This window comes from Myodes glareolus, chromosome 10 (assembly GCF_982192425.1).
Source record: "Myodes glareolus chromosome 10, mMyoGla1.1, whole genome shotgun sequence".
Classification (NCBI taxonomy): domain Eukaryota; kingdom Metazoa; phylum Chordata; class Mammalia; order Rodentia; family Cricetidae; genus Myodes; species Myodes glareolus.
In genome coordinates, this window is record NC_142035.1 from 22,607,477 (window position 1) to 22,634,915 (window position 27,439).

General features: G+C 50.9%; 1 protein-coding gene across 1 annotated transcript in view; it reads right to left on the reverse strand.

The window, feature by feature from the left end:
- Positions 1-1,738: 1,738 nt before the first annotated feature.
- Epb41l1 (erythrocyte membrane protein band 4.1 like 1) overlaps positions 1,739-27,439 on the reverse strand; it is a 66,454-nt gene continuing 40,753 nt past the window's right edge. The window contains 11 exon segments of the mRNA XM_085697144.2: positions 1,739-5,140; positions 5,609-5,725; positions 6,018-6,098; positions 8,173-8,256; positions 8,979-9,065; positions 13,200-13,280; positions 15,629-15,733; positions 17,373-17,780; positions 18,814-18,924; positions 19,408-21,309; positions 24,940-25,038. Of these exon segments, the coding sequence (XP_085553270.2) occupies positions 5,132-5,140; positions 5,609-5,725; positions 6,018-6,098; positions 8,173-8,256; positions 8,979-9,065; positions 13,200-13,280; positions 15,629-15,733; positions 17,373-17,780; positions 18,814-18,924; positions 19,408-21,309; positions 24,940-25,038 (3,084 nt within the window). The 3' untranslated portion in view covers positions 1,739-5,131.

Here is a 27,439-nt window from a genome sequence, read left to right on the forward strand (position 1 = left end):
ATGACAGGCTGTTCAGAATGTAGGTTTAAAAAAGTATTTAGGATGGTATGTACAGATATCTTCAACTCAAAAAAGACTTGTTTTGGCTGGGCAGTGTTGGGGCACACCTTTAATCCCAGAACCCAGGAGGCAGAGGCAAGCTAATCTCTGAGATTGAGGTCAACCTGGTCTACAGAGTGAGTTCCAGGACAGCCAGTGCTACACAAACAAACCCTGTCTTGAAAAACAAAACAAAACAGACTTGTTTTGTGAGATTTGAAGAGATATAGAATGGTGACCTGGGTACTTTTCTTGACAGGATAAAACAGAAAATGTAAAATGTGTACCCTAAGTGATCCAAGGGAATTTAGATTTTACATAATTATGGTTTTAATTTTAATCTTTATTCATTGCTTTCTTTTAGGGGTAGGCTGTGTGCATCCCAGGCTAGTTCTATACCACTCCCACCCCACCCCCAGCATACTCACTATACACCCCAGCCCTTTCCATTTATTTCTGTGGATGTGCTTTTCTTTGGCAAGTGGCACTAGTTATTTACTTTTGGAATTTTTAAAGTTATTAATTTTCGCAGTACTGTTGGGTTGAACCTAAAGCCTAGTGCATGCTAGGCAAGCTACATCCCTAGCTCCATTTTTGTTTTTATTTTTTAACATTTTATGGTGTGTGTGTGTGTGTGTGTGTGTGTGTGTCTGTGTCTGTCTGTCTGTCTGTCTGTCTGGGGAAGCACGTGTGCCATGATGTGCATGTAAAGATCAGAGGACAACCCGCAGGACTCAGACCTCTCCTTCCACCATGAGGGGCTGGGGGATCGAACTCAGATCGTCAGTCTTGATGGTAAGTGCTTTAGCTAAGTCTTTATCTGCTGAGCCATCTCAGCAGTCCCCTAATTTCCTTTCTTAAATGTTTCCCAAGTGAGTTAAAGAAAAGTTAAGTCAATAAGGGTGGTATGACAACATGAAGCACGTGGCAAGATTGTGGGCATGTTGTTTTACAAGGCTCCCATAGAGGGGGTTTGATTTTCTTTCGGATGGATCATGCTACACCTCCCGGCTCCAGGTCCTGGGACCCACATACTTACTGTGCCCTCTGCATAGAAAGTTCTTATTCAAGGTTTTCACCTCACTGGGTCTTTCTCTTTATTAAGCTCAAAAATGACTTCCTTAGGGAGGTCCTTAACTGGCTAACCGGTTTCCCCCTTTGTGGTGTTGGGGATCACACACAGAGCCTCACACATGCTAAGCACACACTAAGCTACACTCTCAACTTTGGCCTTGTTAAAATGGCCGCCACTGCTTCCTCCGCGTTTCCTTCCTAGAGCTGATCTCTCTAACCTGTCTTTCCTGTCTCACTGTTTCCTCCACTGGATAGAAAGCCCTCGACCAGTAAGGATTTTGCCCTGTGTGCCGTTGAGCCCATAGAGCCTAAGCCAAGGCCTGGGTCACAGTAGGAACTCCAGACTTTGTTGATTAAAATTGTTCTACATTAGAGCCTGGCTGGATGCATGACTTTAATCTCAGCACTAGAACGGTAGAAGTAGGAGAATCTCTGAGTTCCAGGCTAGGGCTACATGATGAGATGCTGTCTCAGAAACAAAACAATTCCTGTCTCAAAAACAAAACAAAAAATGTGTTCTACATTGGGATGTCTCCACTCCTGTTCTATATCAACTTGTACCAGCATCCGAGGTCAGAGAGGAGAGAGAAAGGAGGGAGATAAGGGAGGCTGAGGGAGTCCATGGTTCAGCATCAAACACATTTATTTCACTTTTATTGAGTATACAAGAACAGAGAGCACACGCATACAGCACGGAGCACTGAGGTGGGGGAGCGTGGGGACAAGAGAGGAGAGAGGGGACTGAATAAAAAGGAACACGACAGCATTGCAGTTGGTTGGTAAGGTGCTTTTTGAAAAAAAAAATATATATATTTAGAGTGATGTTGCTCATGCAATCTCAGGCCAGTCTTGGTATGTGCTTGCAGGATTCAAAAACTGAAACAGGTCCTGGCACTTCCTGTACCTTCACATGGAACAGATCCACAGAAAGCAAAAGTCGGGAAAATAAAGGTGCATGAAACACAGAGTGGGAAAAGGCTCAGGGATCAACTAGTTTACCCTGCTCATTTAGTTAGGTGCAACTAGTTTACCCTACTCCTTTAGTTAGGTGGGATGAAGTAGCTCGGTGTCACGTGGTAAGTTAGGAGCTGCATCTATACGGTCACCCAGAACTCTGACTGCTCTCTGAGACTTTCCCCACTCTGTTACCTGGCCTACTGGATAGAGATGAGACACACACACACACACACCAAAAAAAAAGGCAAAAAGAAAAAAAATAGGCTGAAGACAGACAAGACAACATCCTTATTCTCTATGGAGTGGAGGACGGGAGGACACAGTTTCCTAAATTTGAGCTCTGCAGGTCCCCTCCTCCCTGGGCAGGGAGCTGACCACCTCTCTGGGGGAAGAAGGTCAGAACACCCATGGAGCGAGTATCTCCCTAAATTCTAACACCCCACAAGCTAAGCGGGTCATTTTCTCCTTGCCCTGTAGCCCACATTCAGGGCAGGTGCAACCCTCTGAACAAAGACCCTCCCTCTGAGGTATGTGCGTCCAGTGCAAGCAGGCCATGGAGCCCCTGCAGAGGCAGGGGAGGCCTGAGCCCAATTCCAAGGGGACACAGCCATTCCTGCTCTTGGCTCAGAAACAGCAGGAGCTTGCAGGTTCTAAAGGGCAGGCAGGAGGTTCTGTGGCTTCTCCACCAAGAATGAACAAAGATCCCGGAGCAGAGAGAATGCTTTGTCACACTGGAGTGGAGTGGGTCTACCAGCCTGCACCAGGGCATATGGCTGACTCTGCTGTCTAAAAAGCCTGGCTCTACTTCTCAGCGGCCACAGAGAAAAGCTGCTCTAGCTTCTTGCCCTGTGTCAGGCCAGCACCTGTAAGTAGGGAAGGTGTCCATCGTAGGAATAACTAATAAGCAGGCAAAGAGGGCGCATCTAGCCCGGGCCCCCTGAGAGACACTCCAGGTAATGTCTGATCAGACGGAGGGAGTGGAGGCGTGTTTTGAAACAAGCCAGCTATGGTTAGGGACAGGTTTGTCCGGTGGCATCCCAGGTTCCTCTCCCCCACCACATGCTTCTCCTTCCACCTTAAAAACAGAGCCTGGCACAAACAAGCAACTCATAAACATTCGTTGAATAAATGTATGAACTGCCTTAGCAGGACTAGGAGTGGAATGGGATTGCCGTAGGATATTTCCTTCAGAAAGGGACACTGCTCGTGGCAAGCAAGCCAGGAGTCTGCATATGCCAGAGTGCAATGCCAAGTTGGTGGCCGGGTTTTCCCCCAAGGGCTCCTGTCATCTCAAGGCCATTTCTGAGCTTGGCTACCGACTGACAGAGGTCTTACAAGCCCGAGTCTAAGGCAGATGAAGCCAGTAGGCAACACTTCCTCATACCTGCTATCGTTCTGGGATAGGTGAGGCCTATGGCAATGCAGTATGGCCTATCATGCAGGAGGCCTATCGTGGCCTTTCCCGTGTTCATGGCCTCTTTATCATGGCTACCTTAGCTCAGGAAAAAGAGCACGATTCACGATGGAAGAGGCAGAGGGGGAAGACTGGCTGGGCATTTCAGAAAACCAGGTTAAGAGGGACTGTTTTCTACCTCAGCCAGGGCACCACCTCCCTTAAGAGAAGGAACTGACGGTGACGAGGAGGTGAAGAGCAGGGCAAGACATGGCGGAATACAAACCAAAACAAAGACCCTGGTCACAGTAAAACAGAAAGAGGACTGAAAGCCGTGGCAAGTCCCCCCAGAGCTAGGAGGACTAACCTTTCACCTCAGCAGCAGAGGACTGAGCACAGCCCAGGCCCGGACAGCTATTGCTGGGGGAGAAGGCATCTTGGCCTGGCGTGTTCGGGACTACATCTGTGTTGTTTCCTTCTGGCCGAACCTTCACCTCTCATGGAGGGCCCCCCAGTCTCCCCACCAATCACCCAGTTACAAACACCACACACAGTTTCACTACACTGAATCTGTCAGCCCTACTGGGAGCTGGCCACACCCAGAGTCCAGTGTCCTCGTCTGGGCCAGTTTGGCAAGATCTAGGAACCTTGGGATACATCACAGTCAGGTAATTATAACTTGAAAATGTCAGCTGCATACTTACCAGCACAGTTTATTTTAATATTTGTTTCCTGTTACATGTAATATACATAACTTAAAATCACAGTCATACAATCTCCTATGAGCTGCACCTCCATCATGAGAAACCGGAAACACAATGTCTACTTCCCTTCCCATGGCTTCCTTTTGCTCTCGAAGTCTCTTTTTCTTCCAATGAGAGTCATCTGCAGTGGCCCTCAGGCCGGACCAGGACACAGAAGAGGAGGGTCGGGGAGAGAGGCGGGAGGGAGCTGAGACAGAAAATGGAGACAAGATGAGCAGAAGTCAAGGGTGAAGTGGGGAGGGCAGAAGGACAGAGAGTGGATGCCGCAGCCCAGTGTCAAGACCCGGAAATAACAATCGAGTGGTCCTCCCCCTCCTCCTCCCAGTGGGAGACTTCCATTCTTTTTTCTTGGAAAACAGTGGACTGTGCGTGTCTTGCGGCTGTGACTTCTCTTGCTTGGCTACGTGATCTTATTTTTCTCCTCCTTCACATTAGGGGGAGCAACAGAAGCTGGGAAGAACAAACGGGGTGCTTGCCCGTCCTGGAGTGTGTGCAGCCGAGGTTCGAGGGGACATCTACAATCATCATGGTCTGCTTTTGTAGTTTGGCAGGAGAAAGGGGCCAGGGAACAAGAGATTATGATTGTTACATATTTTCCTGGAAAAAAAATTCCCACCAATTCAATTTGTCTGCAAAGGAAATGAAGGTTGCTGCAGATGTCGGTTGTTGCCATCAGCTGACAGCTCCGCCAGCCCCAGAGCAGTGCAAGGACGCGGTGTTTCCTATATATATATCTATATCTCTATATATCTATATATATATGCTTTCCCTTCCCAGTCTCTCATCAGTGACAGTACGTCGCAGCTGGGATGTTGGTGTTGTCGGAGAATCCAGAATGAAGGCCCCTTCTTAATGGTTCTCTGGCTTGGGTTGGACCAGACATGCCAGCATCTCTTCACAGAGGTCAGGATTCCTGGGTGCCAGAAGCAGGGGAACAGGGTGATGGGTACAAAAGAAGGAAGATAAAGGAAATTAGTTACTTTAGCCACTTGCCTTTAAACACACAGCAATCAGTTTTCCTAGCTACCATTTGTCCTGCATTGTAGCCCAGAAAGAGTGACTCTCCAAGAATTTCCTTTTCTTTCTTTCTTTCTTTCTTTCTTTCTTTCTTTCTTTCTTTCTTCCTTCCTTCCTTCCTTCCTTCCTTCCTTCCTTCCTTCCTTCCTTCCTTTCTTTCTTTTTTTCAGAGACAGCATTTCTCTGCATAGCCCAGGCTGTCCTGGATCTCACTCTGTAGACCAGGCTGGCCTTAAACTCAGAGATCCACTCGCCTCTGCCTCCTAAGTACTGGGATTAAAGGTGTGCATCACCACCATCTGGCTTCCAAGAATCTTTTTACTGCTTCCTCCTCCCTCCCACATGCTGAGCTCCAGACCTGTACCTGTGGCTTCTTGTCCCTCTCCTCCGGGGATGGGTCTGTTTCTCTGTAGACAACAGCTTTGGTTACCAGCATGTCTGGATGCTGTAGTTTGGCTTCCTTGATCGCCAAAGCCAGGGCCTGGTGGGCAGAAAAGCATAGTGAGGCACCACAGAATAGTGCCTATGAGAGAAACTGAACACAAGCCCCTACTGCATAGCTGGGGAAAACTGAGGCCCAGGAGGGGCCAAGATAAACAGAGGACAAGACTAGAGTTGGAATCTTCTGGTCTCCATCCAATGCCCCTTCTTGGAGGTCAGCAAGGGGTGGACACCTTCTCTGCTCAGAAGGGTAGCCCCCCATAGGTCACCATTACAGATGCTGGATACTGGGCTGTGCCCTGAAAATACTTCCCCGCCTCCAAGCCCTGTACCTGGTCTTGATCGACATCTTCGTCCCCAGTAATGATGATTCGCTTCTCGATCCTTGTCTCAGAAAACCCTCCTTTCACAGTCTGTGGGGAGAGAAGGAGAGGGCAGGGGAGAGAAAGGCGAGGTTCCGCTTAGGTGAGCTGTGACAGACCTACACACGTCAGCCTCAGTCAACCACCTTTCCTGCCTTCCTTGGCATTCTCTTCTAGTTTGAGGACTTCAGGTTGTCATCACTCCCCAGCTCTCGAAGTGTCCCATTGATGTCTCCCACACCCAGCTCAGACGCTGCTCCTTGGTTGGCAGGGTCCCAAAGCATCCCGTCCCGGCCTTCCCCAAGCACTGAGTCTATATCTCTCATGGTTTGGGCCTCTGCATGGTGCTGACCTATGTGCACATGGCCTTGCTCACCTCTCCAGACTTCAAGACCTGGAGAGGGGGGCTTGTACTTTGATCACCACAGTGTCCCTTCACCCCGCACCTTTCCCCACCTGACCTGGCAGTGCTGAATCTGTTGAATGAGCACATGAATGGAATGTGAATGGTGACAAGGTTCTACCTTAAATGACCTGGAGACGAGATTCTACCTTAAAAGACTTGGAACAATCCTATGAAGATACTTTATTACCTCTCCTGTTTTCTCAAGGAGTGGGGCTTAGAAGCAGAGGATGGGGTGGGGCCTAACTGTTTGGCATGTCCAAGGAGGATGTGACCCAGGAAAAGCCTAGCTGGAGGTAGGCAAGGGTGAACCAAAGGGGCCCCTGAGTGGTGAGGTACAGAGGAGAGTTTCCTAAGGCACACATTGTGGGGTGTGCGGTGTGAGGCATTCCCATAAAGCCCATGTGCTTCTCTCAGGTGTTTTGAGAGGTCGCTTCCTGGGAGATGTGACAATGCTACAAAGTTGCAGGCGAGTGTTACCAATCAGACTTTCCCTTCTGTGGGGTCAGCTGGACCTTCAACTCAATCCCCAGGGCTCAGCCTGGCTCCTCAGGCTTCTAGTCATGGCTGGACCTCTCCCTTTCTCCCTGGCGGCTCAGCTGTGCACTTGCTGCGGCCTCCTTCTCAACCCTTCCTCGTTCCCTGGCTGTCACAGCTGATAGCCCCTAGGAATGCCTCCCTCCTCTGTCCTGTTCTCTTCCAACTCTCCTTTGGTCCAAGCCCTCAAGCCCAGGCCTTAGTTCTTCTTCCTCTACCTCCCCACACCTATCAGACAGCCCAGCCACCTTTCACTCCCAGCTCTAGGGAGCCTATCTCCACTGAGTCACTACCTAAGTTAAATTTCCTCGTGACTAAGATCCTGCATGATCAAATCAGGCCCAGTATCTGGTGCCTATCTTGTCTGCCCCCATTCTGCACTTCCTGCTCCAAGTGCATCTTAATTTCCCAGTCCCCTTTCTACACACTGCTTCCTGGTTTCCTACAAACACTCCAGCAGGCTGGAAGTCCAGTAAGGTTGATAGTCACTTAGCATTTGCTTAATGAAGAGGTAAACACCCAGTGTCTCTGCCCCTCCTGCTAGCATAGCACGCCTCCTGGCTGCTATACCCTCAGGTGTTCTGCAGAGAGTCCCAAGACCCTACTCAAACTCTATTCTCTTCTCTCTCTTGTTCTGGGTGGGTGGGCCAGCAGGGAGCGGGAGGACAGGACAATGACGGATAAGGAGAGAACCTCTGCTAGGCAAAGACTCTACCATTGGGAAATAGCTCCAGTCCTCTCTACTTTCTGCTTTGAAACAGGATCCCATTAAGTAGCCCAGGCTGTCCTGGACGTTCAGTCCCACATCAGCTTTCTAAGTAGCTGGGACTGGAGACTTGTACTACCAGGCCTGGCAAACCACAGCTTTTTCCAAATGACACTGCTTGACTTTGGGGAGCTTCCTGCACATCTCTCTTCTGAACTCTCCTGGCTCTCAAGGCCTGTAAGATGCAGACATCATTGTTTAGAGAGAACATCTGATCCCATAGGTTAGCTGCCAATGCCGTGGGCAAGGCCTACTCCCAGACAACAGTAGCACAGGGCAGCACACTCCAGTACTGGCCAAGGTCCCCTCTGTGAGCCTTAGAGAATGAGGAGCCAGGGGTCAGCATGGTAGTGATCTTCCCACCTACAGCCGCTGGGGCCCTGAAGCCCACTGGGGCCCGGGAGCCTGCTGCTACTCACTTTGGTGACATGGGTGGTGGTGGAGGTTGAGAGGGTTTCCGCAGTGGCGCCGTAGGTGCTGGTGAGGACATCTTTCCCGATGATCTGCAGAATATAACCACCCCCACCCCGGGGGTCAGGTCAGGGCACTGGGCTCTGAAGGCAGGCAGGGCTAGGGAAACTTCCCCAGGGAGAAGCAGGGGCCCGTGAAGGTGAAGCAGGGATGCCAAGATGCTTTGAACCATTCATTCTTATACAATACCAGACTCTTTCCACATCTAGACCTAGAATATTCCCAAACCCAGGCATCTGTAACTCTTAGATGAATCCCTACAGCCCAGCGTCCTAACAACGGCCTAGAATGGAAGAGTCCTAGAAAAATGACCAGATGGATCCAGACAGCAGACAGAGCCCCCAGGACCTCGTCCTGTCACAGGCAGGAACATGCTCTCTCTGGACTAGGTATTGAGAACAGCAAACAGAGGATTAAAGTATCAGAAAAGACCTCTAATGACAGACTCGGGGCCACCAGTGGGGCAGTCACCAACAGAGTCCGGCCTAGAATCCAAGCCTCTGGACTCCTAACTCCCTGCTCTTCCTGCTTTATAAGCTGACACAGCAGTGTGTGTCTGTGTGTGTGTGTGTCCTGTTTACCCTCAGCCCTGATGATAATGCTTTGATTACATGGGGGGGGGGATGCTGATGGGCACCTTGGGGAGCATGTGGGCATTTGGAATGGTACTGAGCACCTCACCGCACTTGCTGCGGCTGCATGCCCGCATGCCCGGCTTCAAGTCCCCTAGCCTGAGCTGGTCCTGCCTACTTACCGGTGAAAGAGAACGGATTTCCGTGGCCACCGTCTGTGGGCCGGGGATCATGGCAGCTGCCCCCTTCCCGGACTTGAGACTGTTCTCCTGGGGAGACAATAGTGCTCAGATGGCCAGGTCTCAGGTCAATAGGCCTCCAGGAGAGCCAGGGCATGTGACCGTGTGGTCATCATCACCACAGGGTTTAGAAGCAACACAGAAGCAGAGAGCTGAGGCACCCATTCAGTCCTCCCTTGCTCAATCCCACACACATGTGCATGCTCGCTTGCACACTCACTCCGCAAACATTTACTGAATCCCTGCTATTCGGGATGCCAAGGCAAACAGGATACAGTATTGCTCTCTGGAAGCCCTAAAAGGAGTTGGGTGGCCCAGGCTCTTGTCCTGGACCTGCTGTGAACTTTGAGGCAGAGCCACTTCCTCCCTACTGTCTGTGGAAAAGGACCTTCGTCTATTCCTCTGGAGCCCTTAAGCTGTTGGTAAATGCAGGAGTGCAGGTGGATGAACCATGTAGGTACTTCCCAGGACCTGCCAGGCACTGGGCATTTACCAGGTACGTGCATGCGTGTAACTCATTTAACCTTCGCAGCCACTGCAGGCAATCCCTGGCGGCAGTCCTATCCTGCAAGGGACACACAGTATGTGGCTTGTTAACGTCCTACAGCACGACAGTGGTGGAACCAGGAGTTAACTCCCAGCTGAGCAGCCTCCAAGGCTGTTAGGTGCTTGTGGTCCGCGCCAGTCTGCCCTTGGAACTGTCACTCTTGAGCCAGCTCCCCTGGCCTTATTCTAAATTCTAACTGCTGGAGTTCCCTGGAATTGTCACTGGACTTGGTGTCCTGTATCTGGCCAAGGGACACTGAGGGTCTTTTTTGCTGTCTCTCATGTCTGCTTAGTCTCCAGCTCAGCTTGGTTATAAGCATCTCAGCTAAATGGCAAGTCTTGGTCTGTGCACGGCAAGGACCTAGACTGCTGTCTTCCTGCCACAGCATGGGGGGAGGACGGAGCCTCTGCCACACCTGCTCTTGCCCTGACTGCCGGTGACCAGGTCACTTGGCACACCATCCTGAGATGCATTCCCGACATCTTGGGTCCCAGACCATGAGGCCATTTCTAGCAGTGTTTTCTTTCTCTCGCTTAGGCAACAGACACCAGCTCCCTTTGGGTCCTTCTGTCTCTCAGACTACGCTCACACACAGCTTCTGATTCTCTATCTTCCCTCTTGTCCTGAGCCCAGCATCCACGGCTCCTCTCCATCTTCATGGTGGAAACAGAAGCCAGTAAGCGGGACACAGGTTGTTCAAAACCTAGGTGCTCCCCTGTCCCGTGCTGGCTGTATTCATAGCCAGAACCATCTCCCAACTCAAGGAAGCAGTTCCTCTCCCTGGGCAAGGCAACCCCCCATCTCTCCTCAGGGCTCCCCTCCATCTACCTGCAGATACCCAGGGATTTCTTCTGCCTCTCTGGTGCCACAGTCTCCTATCCTACCTGTTGCCCAGATCTTAAACCCTAAATCTTCAAAACCAATCATCTCCTGAGCCTTTCCCTGGAAACACCCTACAGATGTCTCACACTGGTCAGACCTGCAGTAGAACTGGTTGCTTGAACCTAACACAAGCATTACACTCCCCTCACACTACCCTAAGGGGTATCACTGAGAGGGCTTGTGAACACAGACTCCTAGGATCCCCAAGTTTCTGAATTAGGAGCTTTGGAGCAGGGTGGGGGACTATGCCTTTGTTGCAAGCACCTGGGACCACACTGCAAACACTGTCCCCAGCCCATCCGTCCGTCCTGTCTCCTGGGCATCCTACCAGTGCCCGCACACTGCACTTTCCTACTCCAGGATCTTCAATCCCTAACTTGGGGGCACCTACCTTCTTGAACCCTGGCAGTGCCCCTGCTGGACACCAGCAACCCTCAAACAGGTTCCCACCTTCTCTTTCTGGCCTAACGTGGGCTCCAGGGTTAGAGATGTTATTTCCTCCAGGACTGGATTCACAGTACCTCACATATTGTGGGTGTTCAATAACTATTTATTAAAGGTCCAGGCCGCACTCACACAAGCTGATAACCTAACCAACACACGCAGCTAATGACAGGCTTCTACTCTAGAAACACTATGGCCCTGTTGTCTTCCAGGACAAAGTTTAAACCATCCTACATGGCATTGGGAACACTTTAAGCTCTGATTCAGACCTCTTTGCAGCCCTCCCCACTGCCCCCTCCTCCTCTGTACACACCTACCAGCCACGTGTGCTCCCTGCCCTTAGGCCTGCTCTCCACAGCCGGAAGTCTTCTCCTGTGACCACAGCTCACCCCATCCTTCATTCACTGCTCTCCTGTCCCTGCCGAGGTGACACCTTCCCTAGATCCTCCTAGCGGAGACGCCACTCATAGCTTCATCCCAGTGGCCCCTACGGTAACTCTGCCGCACTGTCCCATGAAGGCAGAAGGGAGAGACAGCAGCAGCTGACATCTGGGGACACCAAGGCCAGGCTGTGCTTGGGGGCTTTGCACAGGGTACTTGCTCATGCTCGCAGGAACTCTTAAAGGCACGCGCTGTATTGTTCCCACCCCACTTTACAGAAGCGGAAGTGAAGGGTTTGGGAGGTGCAGTGACTTGCCCATGGTGAGGGTTGGGCCTTGCTCATCACTGTGTGCCCAAGACGGACGTACAGACAGGTACTCTGATGACAACCGAACAAAGAATCCTAGTAGGCAGTGGGGCCTCTGCAGGGCGGGGTCCCTGGGCTAGGCAGACAGTAGAGACTCATCAATGTTTTCGGGACAAATGGACAGATGAATGGATGGATGAGGAAATGAATGGAGTAGCTGTCTACTCACCATGAAGACGAATCTAATTGTAGCCTTACAAGTACCTCAATGCCTCAGAGTAACAGTTTGGAGAGAAAGAATTGACCCACGAGGGAAATGGTGCCCTCTGGTGACTGATTTAAATGTACTGATCCTAGAGACTGATTACTTAAAACAACCCACCTGCTGAGAACTCTGACTTAAATGAAACCATCTTCTTAGGTGGAGGTCAGGGGTCAGACAAGGGAAGCCATTCAAAAACAATTCTCTCTAGCTCAAGTAATATCTGGATCAGACATTGCTACACTCTGCAGCCCCAGACCCATAAAGCTGATGTTCACACAGGTCAGGACAGGGGCAGAGCAGAGCAACTGCCAACGAAATCGAAACTTCTGGTGTTAGAATGCCTGAGACTAAACTGGTATTTATTGGTCATGTGACCTTGGGTTCATCCCTTTATTTACCCCTGAACTCATTGTTTTCTCATTTGTAAAGGATGTCAAAGAAAGAAGAGTGGATACCACAGTTTATAACCCAAAGGTCAGACGTCTCTGGGGACTGCCTGGCATCACAACCTGTGATTACAATACTGTCTGTTCGATTTCACTGTTAAGGGCTGTAGAGTAGTGGTTCTCAGCCTGTGGGTCTCAACCTCCACAAGGGTCACATATTAGATATTCTGCATATCAGATATTTACATTGTAAATCATAACAGTAGAAAGATTACAGTTATTACAGTTTACAGCAATTAAATAGTTTTATGGTTTGGGGGTCGCAAAACATGAGGAACTGTATTAAAGAGTCACGCATCAGGAAGGTTGAGAACCACTGAATTAGAGTCTCATAAGAAGCTGTGAGCCACATAGAAGGGGGGGTGACTCCTATTTTACGGATGAGGACACTTGAAACCAAGGACTTTACTGGTTAGAGAGCAAATAAATAGCAAAATCTGCAAGGTCCCTTAGATCTGCGTTTCCAACCCAGGTTCACTGCTGCCATCTACTGGTCACAGTGAGAAAGTGTTCTGAAACTGCTGGTGACTGGTTTGGGTTTGCTGGCGGGATAGGGGTGGGGTGGGGCTTTCAGGCTAATGTCTACCTGTAGGTAAAAGTCACCTGGTATTGCAAGATTCCTGCATGCTGAGAATCAGGCCATTCTACCCTCCCTCTACTCCTGCATGGCTGAGATGGCCCGGATAACGGAGGCTCTGGAACTTCACTCCCCACATTATTCAAACTGATTACACTATGTACAAAAGCAGCCAAGGAACCAGACAACAGGAATCCAGCCATCTGTCTCACCACCATGAGGGCAGCTAAGATCTTCCTGAAACAGCTGCCAAGTTCTGGCTGTTGCAGGGAATGAGGGGTGGGTCAGAGAGAGGAACTGCCCGATCCCACTTACCATAGTGGTGGAGACTGTCTCTGTGGTGATGCAAGGAGGGGTCACCATGAAGTCTTTCCCCACGGGGGCACCCCCATCAACCTGCGAGGCAGACGAGGAGGCATTAGAGACTATGTCACCTGGCTTATGGCAGTCCCAGTTACAAAGTGACAAGCTCCGTGAGTGGGGGCGTGTACCGGGGGTGGTCACAGAGCACTTTAGAGGGTACCAAGGCTCTTCAAAGGGTTCATTTCACTGTCCTACTGAACAAAGGAAGGGTGACCACATCCAAGTTGATTAATTCTACCCAAGCTTTGATTCAGCAACCCATGGGAAGTTAACATGGCACGTTGGTTGGTTTTATGCCAACTTGACACAAGCTAGAGTCGTTTTGGGAAAAGGGATTCTCAATTGGGAATATGCCTCCACAAGACTGGCCTGAAGGCAAGTCTGCCAGGCATTCTCTTGACTAATGATTGATGTGGGAGGACCCAGATCACTGGAGGCAGAATCATTCTTAGGCAGCTAGTCCTGGATGGTATTAGAACAAGGCTGAAGCTGGGTGGTGGTGGTTCACACCTTTAATCCCAGCACTCAGGAGACAAAGGCAGGCAGATCTCTATGAGCTCAAAATCAGCTTGATTCTACAGAGCTAATTCCAAGACAGCCAGGGTTACACAGAGAAACCCTGTCTTGAAAAACCAACACCAAACAAAACAAGAAAAGTAGACTGAGCAAATCATGAGGAGCAACCGGGAAGCAGCACTCCTCCATGGCCTCTGCTTCGGTTCCCACCTCCAGGTTCCTGCCTGAAATTCCTGCCTTGACTTCCCTCAGTGATGGATCATGACCTGAGAGCTGTGAACCCAAATAAACCCTTTCCTCCTCGGTGCTTTTGGCCATGGTGTTTTACACTACAACAGAAACTGGTGCTTTTTCAAGGATCTCCAAGAAACATGAACGAGGAGACTTTACCCCAGATAAAACATACCACAGGGTTCAGTTATGGGAGAGAAAACACAAGTTAGGACATACTTCCTAAGTGGACTCGGACTAGTGGACACAGGGCTGGGGTCGTAGCACAGTTGGTAGAGTGCTTGCTTAGCATGCACGAAGCTTGGGTTCAACTCCCAGGCCCCATTTTAAAAAAGAAAAACCAACCAAACTGGATATGGTGGTGTAACCTGTAACCCCAGCACAGGGGAGACTGAAGCAAGAGGATCGAAAGTTCAAGGTCATCCTCAGCTGCACAGGGAGTCTGAGGCCAGCCTGGGGTAGCTGGTAGGAACCCTGTCCTCATGAGGTGAGAGACAGGAGTGGCAGAGAGACAGAGACACAGAGAGGTGCACATGAGTAAGTTCTAAACTACCTGAGAGCAAAGGGTATGGTGTAAGGCGAGGCCACTCGGATCTAATAATTTTAAATAGAAGCAGATATAAACATCTCTGCTGGCATACGCCTACCCCCCCTCCCCCCGCGACAGCATAAAAAACGGTGTCACTCAGTCTTTGGCATTTTGATGACAAAGAGCTGCCAGGTTATGGAGTTTGGGGTCATTTGGGTTTCTTTATACTTTGCATTAAAACAAAAGCGATGAAAACAAAGCAAGTCAGAGAAGACAAGCGGGTTGACCAAGGTGACCCAGCTCATGATATTCTGTGGCACGAGACACCTGTACAGCCGTTAGTTCGCATGCTGGAACAGTAGGACAAAAAGATGCTGGAGATGACAGTCACTTGTGTTACTCTGTGTCACATTTCAGGTTGTTTGTGCTGGGTGTGAAAGCCAGGGGAAGGCTCTGCCAATGACCAACCAATCTGCTCAGTCCTTCTTGCAGTCGAGACAAAGAGTGGTCACCAGGAGAAGGGACTGAGCACTGTAGCCCTTCTGGGCAAGAAAAATTAGGGGCAATCTCCCAAACCCACAAACTCGGCTCTATGAGCCTTCAACTCTAAAGACCCACAGAGGATACACGGAAAGTGTGCATTAAGTTGTGGGCTGTGTCTAGGCAGGCCAGCTGTCCCGGGGTGCAAGTGAGCTTTGACTCGCTAACACAGACACCTCTAGTCATTTGACCTCGGTTTGTTCATTTTGCCAATCTAATGTGGCACCTCCATCATAAGAAATGACCCAGGCGAGCTGTTCTGACCGAACAGCGATTGAGATTTCTCCTTTTCTCTCCCGGAAGCCACCCTGGGGTAGAAACTCTCCACACCTGTCAAGCCACCATTGAGTGCTGAACACTCCCAGGAGGAAGGAGGCAGGATCACCCTCATTTACAGATGGGGACACTGGGTTTTAAGAAGCACAGTCTTTCCCCACCATTCCCACCTCAGACCTCAGGGAGGATGAGGGAAGGAAAAGGTTGACCAAAGGACTTGGCCATTTACTGAGGACCTTCCCTCAAATGCCCAATCCCCACGTCAGGCTACAGAGGAGGCACAGGTTACCTGGGTGCTGTCTGCAGCGGAGACTCGGCTCTGCAGCATGGCCTCTGGCTCGATCTTCTTTCTGATGGCCAGACTGCTGACGGTCATGGTTTCTGCTTTCACGGACTACAGGGACATGAAGGGGACACTTGAAAACTCAAGACCAGACACAACTCCTGTTCACAGGCAACTGGGATGCAGGAGGAGCCAGAGCCACTCCCAGCACGAAGAAAGCCTGACCTCGTGCCCCAGGGGCTGCATGTCTTTCTGAGGCTGTACTAAAGGATGGCTAAACTCTGTGCTCAGAGATTTCTTCCACACATATTGCCTCCACCTCTTTGGCACTTCAGGTAACCACTGTTCAAAGCAAGAACTACATACGTGGAAATATCCAGGGGCCATGCAGTGATGGAAACTGGTGAGCAGGTTTGTTGGCCGAGAGAAACGGAAAGCATGTGCCATTCCGCTCAGGTTTGGCTTTTAGCACAGCCTCTGCTCTGTCTGTCTGTCTGTCTGTCTGTCTGCTATACCCATTTATTTATTTATTTTATAAGGAAATGTGTGTTGTGATTTTTAAATTAAAGCCAGAGAAAACACACCAGTTGGCCTCATGCGGCCCAGGGACACCAGCTTACACACCGGACTCTATGTGTCTCAGGCCACATGACCAGTTTCTTTGGAGTCTTCTCCTAGGCCTAGTTCATGGCTATACACACTGCAGGCTTGATGAATGGAACCTAGCTTGTCATGTAGTTGGAAAGAAGAGGGAGAAAGGAGGGATTCTTCCAGAATCCTGTGATCTAGCCACTCATCCAATTAATCATCCCTTAGTGCTGAGTGTGAGCCAGAATTACAACAGCTGGCACCTGGCGGGAGGGCAGAGCCACCCGCCACTGTCCTGACTGTGCTGGGGAAACATTAGAGCCAAAGCATGGCAGGGCGCAGCAGGATGTGGTGGGGACAGTACCGCCACCTGGGGTGGCCAGAAGAGCATGGAGAAGGGATGTGTGAGTTCCATCCTGGATCACTGTAAGGGGGCACAGAAAGGAATGACAGGTCTACCTAGAGCATCGAGCAAGAGTCCTGGATGGACGAGCTGGTGATCACCACCTGGGAAGAAGGGAAAAGGGGGGGAGGGAGGGGGGAGGGAAGGATGGAGGGAGGGACAGAGGAAGGGAGGGAGGGAGGGAGGGCGGGCTGGCTCAGCTAGAGGTAAAGGGCGAGGATGAGTTTCTGAAAACCAAGGGGTCTCAAAGCAGAGAAGCCCAGATGCTGGCCCTGCAACCTCCCCAAAGGCTGTGTCTTCTCTTTTCCTGGAGTGCCCACTCCACACCGAGGTCTCAGGACCTGGTGGGTTTAAATAATGGCCTCTTCTGCAGGCCCCGGTGAAACGAGCCCTGGCCTGAATCAAGAGAAACCACTCAGGTCTCAGACCAGCTGTGGGAGCCTCGAGAGTCCACAGACACATGCTCTCTGCAGGTGCCATGCAACACGGGCAGGGGGCCAAGGAGTCGTCAGTAAGACTGGCATCACTTGACCTCAGCAAGTGATGGGGTCACAGGGTTAAAACATCATGGGGCGTGTGTTAGGGGTGAACCGACACAGCAAACATGCGGTCGCAGAACCATGCTGTTCTACGGAGGGGCAGTCATGCAACACCAGACAGAGCTTCAGGCTGCAGCTGATGGCTGGTCTTCTCGTGGCCCAGGGCCCTCTGAACATGCAGTGCCCTGTTGGACTGGATCTCCACGAAGCTCCACTGTACCTCAAACTGGGGCATTTCTGGGGTGGAGCAGGCCCCTCGATCTGGGCTGTCTTCGATGCCCCCAGACTCATCCTCTTGACTGGAGGGCCCCTTGAGATCCCGGGAGAACACCAGGCCTTCGGTCTCAGAGTCGCTCTTATCCCGGTCGAGCTCGGGGAGGCTTCGGGAGAAGTCTTCAAAAGCGCTGCCGTGGTAGTCACCAATAACTGTGAAGTCCACCTCAGCCTCCAGGCTGGATGTGGAGCTGACCGTTATGCTGGAGCACTTGCGTTCGATGGCCAGGTGGTTGTCCTTCAAGAAGACCGCATCCCTCTCCTGGTCCTGGTCCTCATCTCCTGTGTCACTCTCTGGGGCACGAGGACGTGGTGGTTTGACTTTCTCCTCCGAGCCCTCCCTCAGCCCAGCTCTCTATGGCCAGATAAAACCAAGGGAATAGGAATATGGGGTGGGGAGAGAGAGAGAGGTCAAGATAGTGAATGTCAGAAGAAATCTCAAGGCTGCAATGATGTTCTCAAATGGAAGAGCAGGTCAGGAAATGAAAAACACGCCCCAGGAAGGTTTCCTTGGAATCTAGCACCAAAACAAAATAAAACAAAAACTTCTCAGAGAGGGGATGCTCCTTTGGAGGGTCTCGCAAGGACGGCAAAGCAAGCTGGCATCCTTCTAGCGAGCTCTGGACAGGAGGCCCCCTCCAAGGCTAGGATCTGAAAGCCTATCAGAAGCAGCACTGTGCGAAAGGCAGGGATGGAGGCCTGGACCACAGGACCATCCGTGCAGGAGGCATTGAGAGGTAAACTGAGGAAGGAGGGCAGGGATTCAGAGGAATTCAGGAGAGGAGGCAAAGAGGCTGAAGCTGGGAGCTCGAGGAACACAGAAGTCAGCAGCCTGTCAATTGCACTGAGTCTCTGGGGGGAGGGCCAGCATCAACCAGAGAGAGGAGAAATTCTAGCTCCAAGGGAGTTCAGTATCACTTTGAACTCTACGGCAACCATGGAGAAGTTCTGGCCCCATCAGTGTAATTGACGACAGCAGGCCAAGGGAATGCCCAAGGAGAACCAGCAAACTTTGTCCTAAATACATACCTCTCAACTGGCCTGTCAGGGATTAAACAACACACGGCTTTGTTTATTTGCTTGCTTATTTCTTTGTCTTAGTTTGCGACTTTTTTTTTTAAAGACCAATCTAACACCCACAAAATGTTTTGAAAAAACTCAGCTCCGGGCTCTGGAGGTTCAGGATGCTTCAGAGATTCATTTGTGAACCAGCCTCCAGTTGGCCAGGTTCTGGAAGGTTGAGAGGTGTGAGGAAAACATTCTAGACAAGCCAGAGTGTGAACAGCCACAGGGGATTGGCTACTTGAGCAGGTGGGAATCTAGGGAATGAAGCATCCCAGCCGGATGAAGATGAACAAGTCATCGAGGCACAGCGGGACTGTAGAGACCTGAGGGCCCGGAGGGCTGGCGAATCTCAGGCGCCCCCCCTTCCCAGGGGTGTTTGGTGCTAAGCGGCTGAAGAAGCTCTTCTCTTCCCTGCCCGCATCTCCGGATTTGTTCTGGATTAGAGAAGACAGTTAGTCTTAAGGAGGCAGAAAGAAACTAGAGAGGGAAGTAGAGTGGAGGCAACCTCTGGACTGTCAGCTTCCACAAGGCAGGGTACCAGGGACGGGAAAGGATGAAGAAAGATCACCGGATAAGCCAAGCAAGATAGGGAGGAATTTAGCAGGTGAGACGAGCAAGGCAAAGCAGATACGTGATTTACTACTGTTGGTGGTACCTTCTCTGTGGTTGCTGTGTGACCTTCTGGACACAAGGTCACACCAAAGTCTGGGGGAATCAAACAAGCTAACAAGGGCTAAGCAAAGGGCCCCATCTTTCAGCCTGGGCTATCTCAGGGCTATGTAGGAGAAAACCTTCTAGGGATGAACAAGCAGCGTCATTGCAGGAATGACCAGGTGCCACCAAAACATGCCTCTAAGAGCTACAGAGCATGCGGTCAGTTTCCACAAGTGGGGACTTGGTTGGGGGTGGGGGCTCACATGGCCAGTTACCCCGGTAGCTTCCTCCAGCGTGGTTTCACAGCCTGAGTCAGGGGACAGGAGCTCTGGTTCTGTGTATCTTTCCTTGTGGGAGGTAGCAGAAGAGCCCTCCCCATAGTGCTGGGTAGCCAGAGGTGTAACAGAAGAAGGCGTTAGTTTGGAGCTGGCCAAGTCCCCAGGGGGCTGGAGTTGAACAAAACCCGAGTCTAGAAGCTTATTTTTCTGATGTTCTCCCTGCCCTGGGGAAGCCTCCGAAGGCAGCTCATGTGGAAGGGCCCTCATTTCACCCTGACTGGCTCGGCACGACTCAACTCCATGGGTCTCAAATATCCGAATCTTGTTAGCCACTGAGGTCTTGCTAATATCTTCCTGGGAATCCCCTTGGTCCCCAGCCTGGAGGGAAGTCTCCTTTTGCTTTCCTGAAGGGAACACAAACCCCGGAACTGCAGGCCCCTCAGTTCCTTCAGGGACAACTCTGGGCTTCTTGCTGGCAACTGGAGGTGCTTTGCGTTCACCTCGTGTGTCCTTGGGCATAGGGCTCTCTTCAGAAAGATGGATATGTTTGCAAATTATGGGGAACTGATCTCCAAAAGGATCCCCAAACTCTGAAGGCTTCCCTGACCCAGGAGAGACTGGGCTTTGGGAAGTGTCCTTCACAGCTGCCAGAACATCAATGTGACCAGAGGAGGCTGGCAGCGGGATGATTGCCTCCCTGTCCTCTGCCATGGGTTCTACAGCCTGAGCGGAAACTGTCCTCTTCTCGTTGGGCAGAAAGTTGCTTTGGTCTCGCCTGACTGGTTTCCTAACATGAGGAGGAATGGTCCTCAGAAGGGCACAGGCCTGGGCATCTAGGTGCACCCCTCCTCCTCCACCAGGGGGGTGCTTCTGTCTTGCTGGGGGACTTCTCTCAGTCTCTTCCATCCGGTCTATACTCATGGGGGCCTCTTCATCTTCAGCTGCCCTGGCCATTGGGTAGGTCAGCTCTCCTTCCAGCCTTGCTCTTTCCCAGGCCTCTGCAAAAATCTGCCCCACAACAGCTTCCTGTAGGTCACCAGGCCTCCCACGGTCCCTGGAGGACCAGCTTTCTTCCTCGGAGGAAGTCATATGGGCTTCATCTTTATTCCAGCTGGAACCTGGGGCAGAACCCCTTGGGGCTGAGGATTTCAGCTCCCAGTGCTCCGTGTGCTCGCCTGCCAGCTCCAACCAGGTCCCATCTCCAGGAGGGGCATGCAGGTGCTCTTCTCTGTCCTCTGAGGGTAGAGGGAGAACTTCTTCAGCGTCTTTCTCTCCATAGTTTAGGTAGAAGCTCCTCTCTGCGAAGGAGGTATCAGTTTCATCGCTGGAGTCGGCTCTGGCTTCTGCCTGGGCTGGATCTAACAGGAAAGACTGGAGTCCTTTGTCTGATGCAGGAGAAAGAACTTCTGCCTGCAGTGGCCCAGTTCCTGGAGCTGTAGGTCTTCCCCAAGTCTGGAGCCCCTCCAGCCCCTTAGTAGGCTCTGCTGGGCTCTCTAGCTGACCATCTGAGACGCGGTGGCTCCTGATCTTGGGCTTGGAGCCCTCAGGAAGCTTGTCTGCTGATGCGTAGCCTGCAGCTCGAGCGGTCTCTCGGGTACCTCCCTTGACACATGGGCCTTCCTCTCTCATTGTCTCAAACTCTCCTGGACTTGCAATCATCTTCCCTTGCTGATGAGTACTTGCTCTTCCGACTCCCACTGTTTCTTCTGTGGCCACTTCAACTTTGAACTTGTCCACCAGAATGTCTACCTTGGAGAGTCTGCCATCAGCAAGGATCTCAGCGAGGCCTGCCTCACTTCCTTCCCGTTGTGTGGTGGCCATTGTTAGGAGGCCAAGTTCTTCTGGCCTAGTGTATACTCTTTCTATAAATACCCAGTGCTCTGAGCCCTGTGTTGCAATTGGAGCAAGAAGAGTTAGCATGAAACAGCGGGCACTGGAAGGGATGGCCTCTTCCCTCTATAAGAAGGGACCAATCTGCCACCAAAGGGTTTGCCACTGGGACTGTGTTCTAGGAATTGGCCAGGGGCAGAACGGGGTGACAAAGCTATTCATCATGATCAAAGTTCTTTTTCCCAGTAAGATTCCCCAATAAACTGACGGACCTTCTTCAATAACTGGTTTCATCCTGATACAGTGAGGTGGGGTCTTGTGCCTCTCATCCCAGGAACAACAGTAAAGGGAGCTCTATGGGTGGAACCGGCCTCTTCCTCTTGGAACTGAACATTTCCCACTGTTGCGGGGAAGGCACTTACAAGGGATCTTTGGATATTGAGCCAAAAGAGCTCCAAAGACATCCAGTGTCACCTCCCTTGGGGGGGGGGGGGGCTGAAGTCTAGAGAAGGAAAATGACTTGGTTGCGGCCATTGTTTGCTGATGGCAAAGCCAGAAAAGAACAGCTGCATTTTGCATTTTGATGCCTGAACCCTTAACTCACAACCTTGAACATGGGTGCCAACTGGGATCTGATGCCAAGCTGAGGAAAACAGTGAACCGTATTTCACAGGCCCCAGCCTAAAACATGACCCCTCGACAGGGGCTTCTGGGAAGGAAACAGATCCACAGCAATGATACCAAACAGTCAGCTTAGCACCATTGAAGCAATGGCTAAAACAGTCTGAATGTTCTGGGGTTCCACTTAAATGATTTTAAGACCGATGCTTGGAGAATGCTAACAAAAACCCATGGAAAGAATAGAGAAGAACTAACCAGATCGTACCACAGAAGAAAAGACCACAGAGGACACCAGCACAAAGCCAGGGGGATTATCAAGTTTGTCACTATCAAACTTCCCAGAATGGTCTTCTACCTGTCCCTAGCAGCTCAGAGGTACTGATGGGTTTCTCAAATCATTAGCAAAGCAGTAAAAGCATTGGAATTTTAGTCTTGGGATCACAGAATACTTTCTCCCCACAAAATCTCACCAGAAGTCCATCTGACAAATGCAAAATGCAAAAACACTGGGCAGCCCTGTGGAGGTTGCAGTCCTGCATGGGCTTAAGATCACAGACTTAAGATACCTCCTTCCTCTGAAGTCACAATAAGGCAGACATGGAAGTCAACTTCCAAATCTAGGCCTAGGGAAGGAAAGCCACTCGAGCGCCGAGTCACGGAGCCTAGAACCCAACACTTGATTCTAAGTTTTTAAAGTTTTGCCTCCACAGGAGGTGTGCCTGACACTCCTCCCAGGAGCAGGAGACCAGAGGCTTACATGATCTTGGGCTCCTTTTCAGGGTGTGACTTGGTGCTGAGTCTGCCACACCCATAAAATCTGAAGGAGCTGGAAGGATCAAAGGAACACTGCGAATCCTATTCCCAGGTCAGGGAATCTGAGCTCATTGATAGAATCTTACCAGGGGAAAGAGATCAAAGGAAGAGAGGTCTATACATGATCTGGCATAGCTTTCTGAGATGTTTCAGGTGTCTGTGCCTGAACTCTCAGAGGGAGGTGTTCTGCTGGCCTGCAGAGGTAAGGACCCTTCTCATCTCCTTGGGAAGCAAGTTCTGCCTGCTGCTTCCATTTCAGCTCTTAACATCATCAGCCTAGTGATGAAGGTCAAAGTTGGCCAAATAGGCCCCTCCTGGAATATTCCCACTCCAATCCCATCTAGCAAATAGGCTAGATGAGCAATGGTGTGTGGGGGAGGAAGCTGGCGCCAACTGGAAAGATTCTAGAGGCAGAGAAGGGAAACACATGGCAATGTTTAGTTATTAGATGCCAGGCAGCACCAACCCTCATCTACATAATTAAATTTACTCCAATTGGCAACTTTGTTTCAGAAGGGGAAAGCAAGGCTCCCATTGAGGGCATTTGCAGATCACAGTCGTGGTGAGGGAAGAAACAAGGGTTCTTCTGCTAAAAAACAACAGTTAAGGATATGGGGTAGGGGCAGGATTTACAAAAGGACAACTTTGCTGGCACCAGTGTGCTGGTAAAGCCACATCTGGCCCTCATCACAAGATGGGGCAATGCTAAGTGCCCTCCTTAGAGTACCTCCTGCTACCTGACGGCACTGCCTCTGCTCCAGCCACAAGAGCAGGACAAGGGGATAGCGCTGCTTCATGCCAGACAAGAAGAAACTCCAGAGGGTGGCTCCCCTGACTCTTGGCTGTTCAGGCCCTACCTGGAACTCTGGATTACATTTTGGGTCAGAGGATGTCCAGGAAGGGGGCTTTCTTGAATTCACATCCTGGGAGAAGCTGTTGGGAGGGGTGCAGAAGGAAGGTGCTCAATCTGAAGGGTGTCCCTCAGGGAGGCTGCAGAGTGGGTCCATGGCCACCAGGAGGCAAGAGGACGCTCACAGGCAACTGATCCAAAGGGCAGACTTTGGTCAACCTGAATAAAACTTCATGCCCAGCACTTGGGGGACCAAAGCAGGAGGACCACAAACTTGAGTCCAGTCAGGGTAACACGGACAGGCCTCGTAGAAAGAAGAATAAGATAGAGGAGAATAGACAAAACAGGCTGCTCTTAAGGGCAGCAAGATGGATGCCACTGATGAAAGGTGCACATCTTGGCTCACTCCCCAAACAGGCATCGTCCTTGTTTCTAAGAGTACTCCAGACACTAGGACATCACCACGTCCCTAACTCTGGGATGCTCTGGACTCCTGTCTCACTGCCTTTGAGAGAGAACACTGATAGGTTTGCTTTCAGTTTTCCATGGGGGAAGACTTCCGGGAGAGCTTTGGTGTGTATTTTCCTCACGTGGCACTTGCTCATGCCCCTCTGACAGTCACGACACTCACAGCAGCTACACAAGTATTCTATGCAGAAGGGGAAGGGTCCATACCATTGCAAGTCACACCAACAGACGGAGCAGAGGCTACATGAAGGATGTTTCTCAAGTCAGTAGGTTCCCAGCTCAACAGACTATGTAATCCCAGTGTGCAGGTGGGATGGGATATGGGGAGTCCATCCCCAGTATTCACACAGAGCCACAGGAAACCCCAAGAACCCTTTACCTGATGCTCCTCTGGACCCAGAAACAAAGCACTCCTCACTTAGAAGGATGTTTGGGGGAGGAAGGTATCTATTTCTGCCTGACTGGAGACTCAGACCAATGTCTCAGATGGGGTTAGGTAGCTGGAAACAGGGGAAGGATTAATACTATGCCCTAATGAGCCACCCATAGACTACAGTAGGCTTCTAAATAGAACCAAGACCTCAGGGCAGGACACACTCAAGCCTAGGGTTAGAGCCTGCCTCCCGAGAGGTTCATATCTTTGTCCCCTTTGAGACAGAGGCGACAAGTTCTGTTTTCTGGGTATAGCTATCTATGATCCTGCCCTTCCTGGTAGGCAACAGATGACGGAGGGACTGACCCTTCATGGATCCCTGGGACGAGGAGATGACATTTATAACACGGGACAACATGGGTCACCCCTGCTCTCTTCTCCATGGCAGAGTCTGGCCTATTCCCCTCACCCTAGGGAAAGGGTTTTCTTAAGATCCCGGAGGGTGGACAGGGATGGGCTGGAGGCCTGGGAGGAAAGGGTGTGGGGAAGTGAAGACAGTAACCTCAGGAGATGCTGCGAGGCTTTTCTGAGTGAACACTTCCAAGCCTGCTGCTGTTCCAGGTACCAAGTCCTGCTGAGAAGAGTCCTGGGTCCTCTGGGCCTGCAGGGGAGGCCCAGGGCCGGAGGAGAGGGAGAGATGGGAGGAAGGAAAAGAGAGAAAGAGCAGGAGAGAAGAGACACACAGAGTCTGTAAATAGTCAGCTTTGGAGGCCCCACATTGTTTTGTTACTTCACAGATTCAGTGAGGAAGGAGCCACTCTGAGGGAGGAGACAGGGAGGGACAGTTGTGGCTGGCTATGAGGCAGTCCTGTGGCCTTCGGCCAGTCTCTCGTGCCCACTAACACTCAAGAGTCTGGAATCCTACCATTTAGACTCTGACTTCAAGTCAGCCCGAGGTGTCATGGCTTAGACTATGGTTTGACCCTGTAGCTGGGGTCACAGTCGTATCTTGTGAGAGGCTTAGGAGATGCCACAACTAGTAAAGTTCTTATACAGGCATGAGGATTTGGGATCAGATCCCCAACACCTGTGAAAAAAGCCAGGTATTGCAGCACACGTATGTAATCCCAACTTAGGGGAGGTGGAGACAGGCAGTGAATGGCTTTGTCTCAAAAAATAAAGTGGCACTCAGTGGGTGAAAATGCCCACTGTCAAGCCTGAAAACCTACGTTCAATCCCCAGGACCCGCATGGAGGAAGGACAGACTCTCAAAAGTTGTCCTCTGACCTCCATACACACAACACACAGACACATACACAAACGCACACACATATATTGCATACATACACATTGCATACACAAATATATACACAGAGACACATATACACAAATAAATGAAAATATAATAAAAAAAAGAAAGAATGACTGAGGAAGATACTCAGTGCCAATCTCTGGCCTCCACATGAATGCACACACACATACATGTGTACTTCACATGTGCATACACCCACACGAACACATATACACCTACACCACCCACACAGAATTGTCTTTCAAACTAAAACCTAGGCTGGCCCAATGGGAATTGCTCAAGTTCCTGCTGCTTTCCCCTTGGCGTGGGTGGGGCACACACGCTTTGAGATGGCTTTGGAGTTCTGGGCGGTGTGTCCCTACAGGGTCCTCCATAGAGCCATTAGGCCAGGGATTCTAGTCACCTTCAGCAGTGGCCCCACAACCATTAACACTTCCTAGGGGACAATGAGCTTCCATCTTTGCTGTTCCAGTTAGGTTTGTCAATGGAATGACATTCTGGTCCCCTTTCAGATGGCCTATGCAAAACGGTTCACAGAGGTGACACCACTCACCCAAGGACAGAGTCAAGCCCTTGTCTATGGCTCCTCCCAATTTTGCCAATCTTCAAGAACCCATAAATGCCAAGGGGCATAAAAGAAAATTATAAATGGTTCATAACTCCAACGTACTTGGCAGGAGTGGTGACTGTGGTTTTCAGGGCTAAGGAGGTGGTGGCGGGAACAGCCTCCATCTAATAAGGTCCCTCTGCTAGCAGCCGCAGTTGTCACCAGCAGGTGGGGCACAACTCCAATTCCAGGTCCTAGCTCACCAGCATTCATCTACCACTCCTTTCTCTGGTGACATCTCACCTTTCGGGTGGTTTCTATTATCACACTTCAACTGGACCCAGGCCAAAACCTGGCCATCTCAGGACTGTTAGAAGTCACTCTGGCCAAGTCTCTCCCTAGGGAATGAGGGGTCGAGAGGAAAGTACTGCGGACCAGCTCACTACATCACAGCCATCCATGGCCCAGTCTAAGGGTTTGGCTGTGCTGGGACCACAGAAGCCCTCAGAGGCCTGCCCAACCTCCAGCCTAGGGGCTGTGTGCACGCCGGGTAACTACAACAGCTGATACAGACATGTGTAGACGACAGTGTCGTGTCACAATGTTTAAGTGTGCCCCTCTGCTAGCAGGTGCAGAGATTTGTCTTCTTTCTAGGATACCGGCCTTCAAGGCCCCCAAAGCATTCCTAACTGCGGGACTTTGGCAGCTATGGAATTCCAGCTGTGTCCAGAGTTTATACCTCACAAAGGAAACCCTCTGCTATTTGGTGGGCTCAGACTATGGTGAGGACCAGTTCGATCAACACTCTACGGGTTCAATCATGGCTGCATCGCCAACATCCTACGCACTAGAGAGAAAGCACATACACTACCGACTATATCTGGTCTGCGTGTGATTTGGTCTTCCCTCAAGCAGGCTGTGAATTACCAGCAAACACAATGCTGTGGCCACAACAAGCACAGCCATCACGCTGAGTCATTCTTTGTCTCTCTGGGCCTCAGTAACACGAGGTCTTAGAACAGAAAGGGTTCCTAGCATCCTTCCAGCTTTGATTTAGAGATCTGCAAGGGTGAGTCCTGGGACTCTATAAGGAACGCCACGTAGCTCCTACCAGACAGCATGGTGGTCGTGTGCTCCCTCTCCAGGCATTATCTCAGCTGACCCTTATAACATCGCTGTAAACATCTCCACCTAACAGGGCCT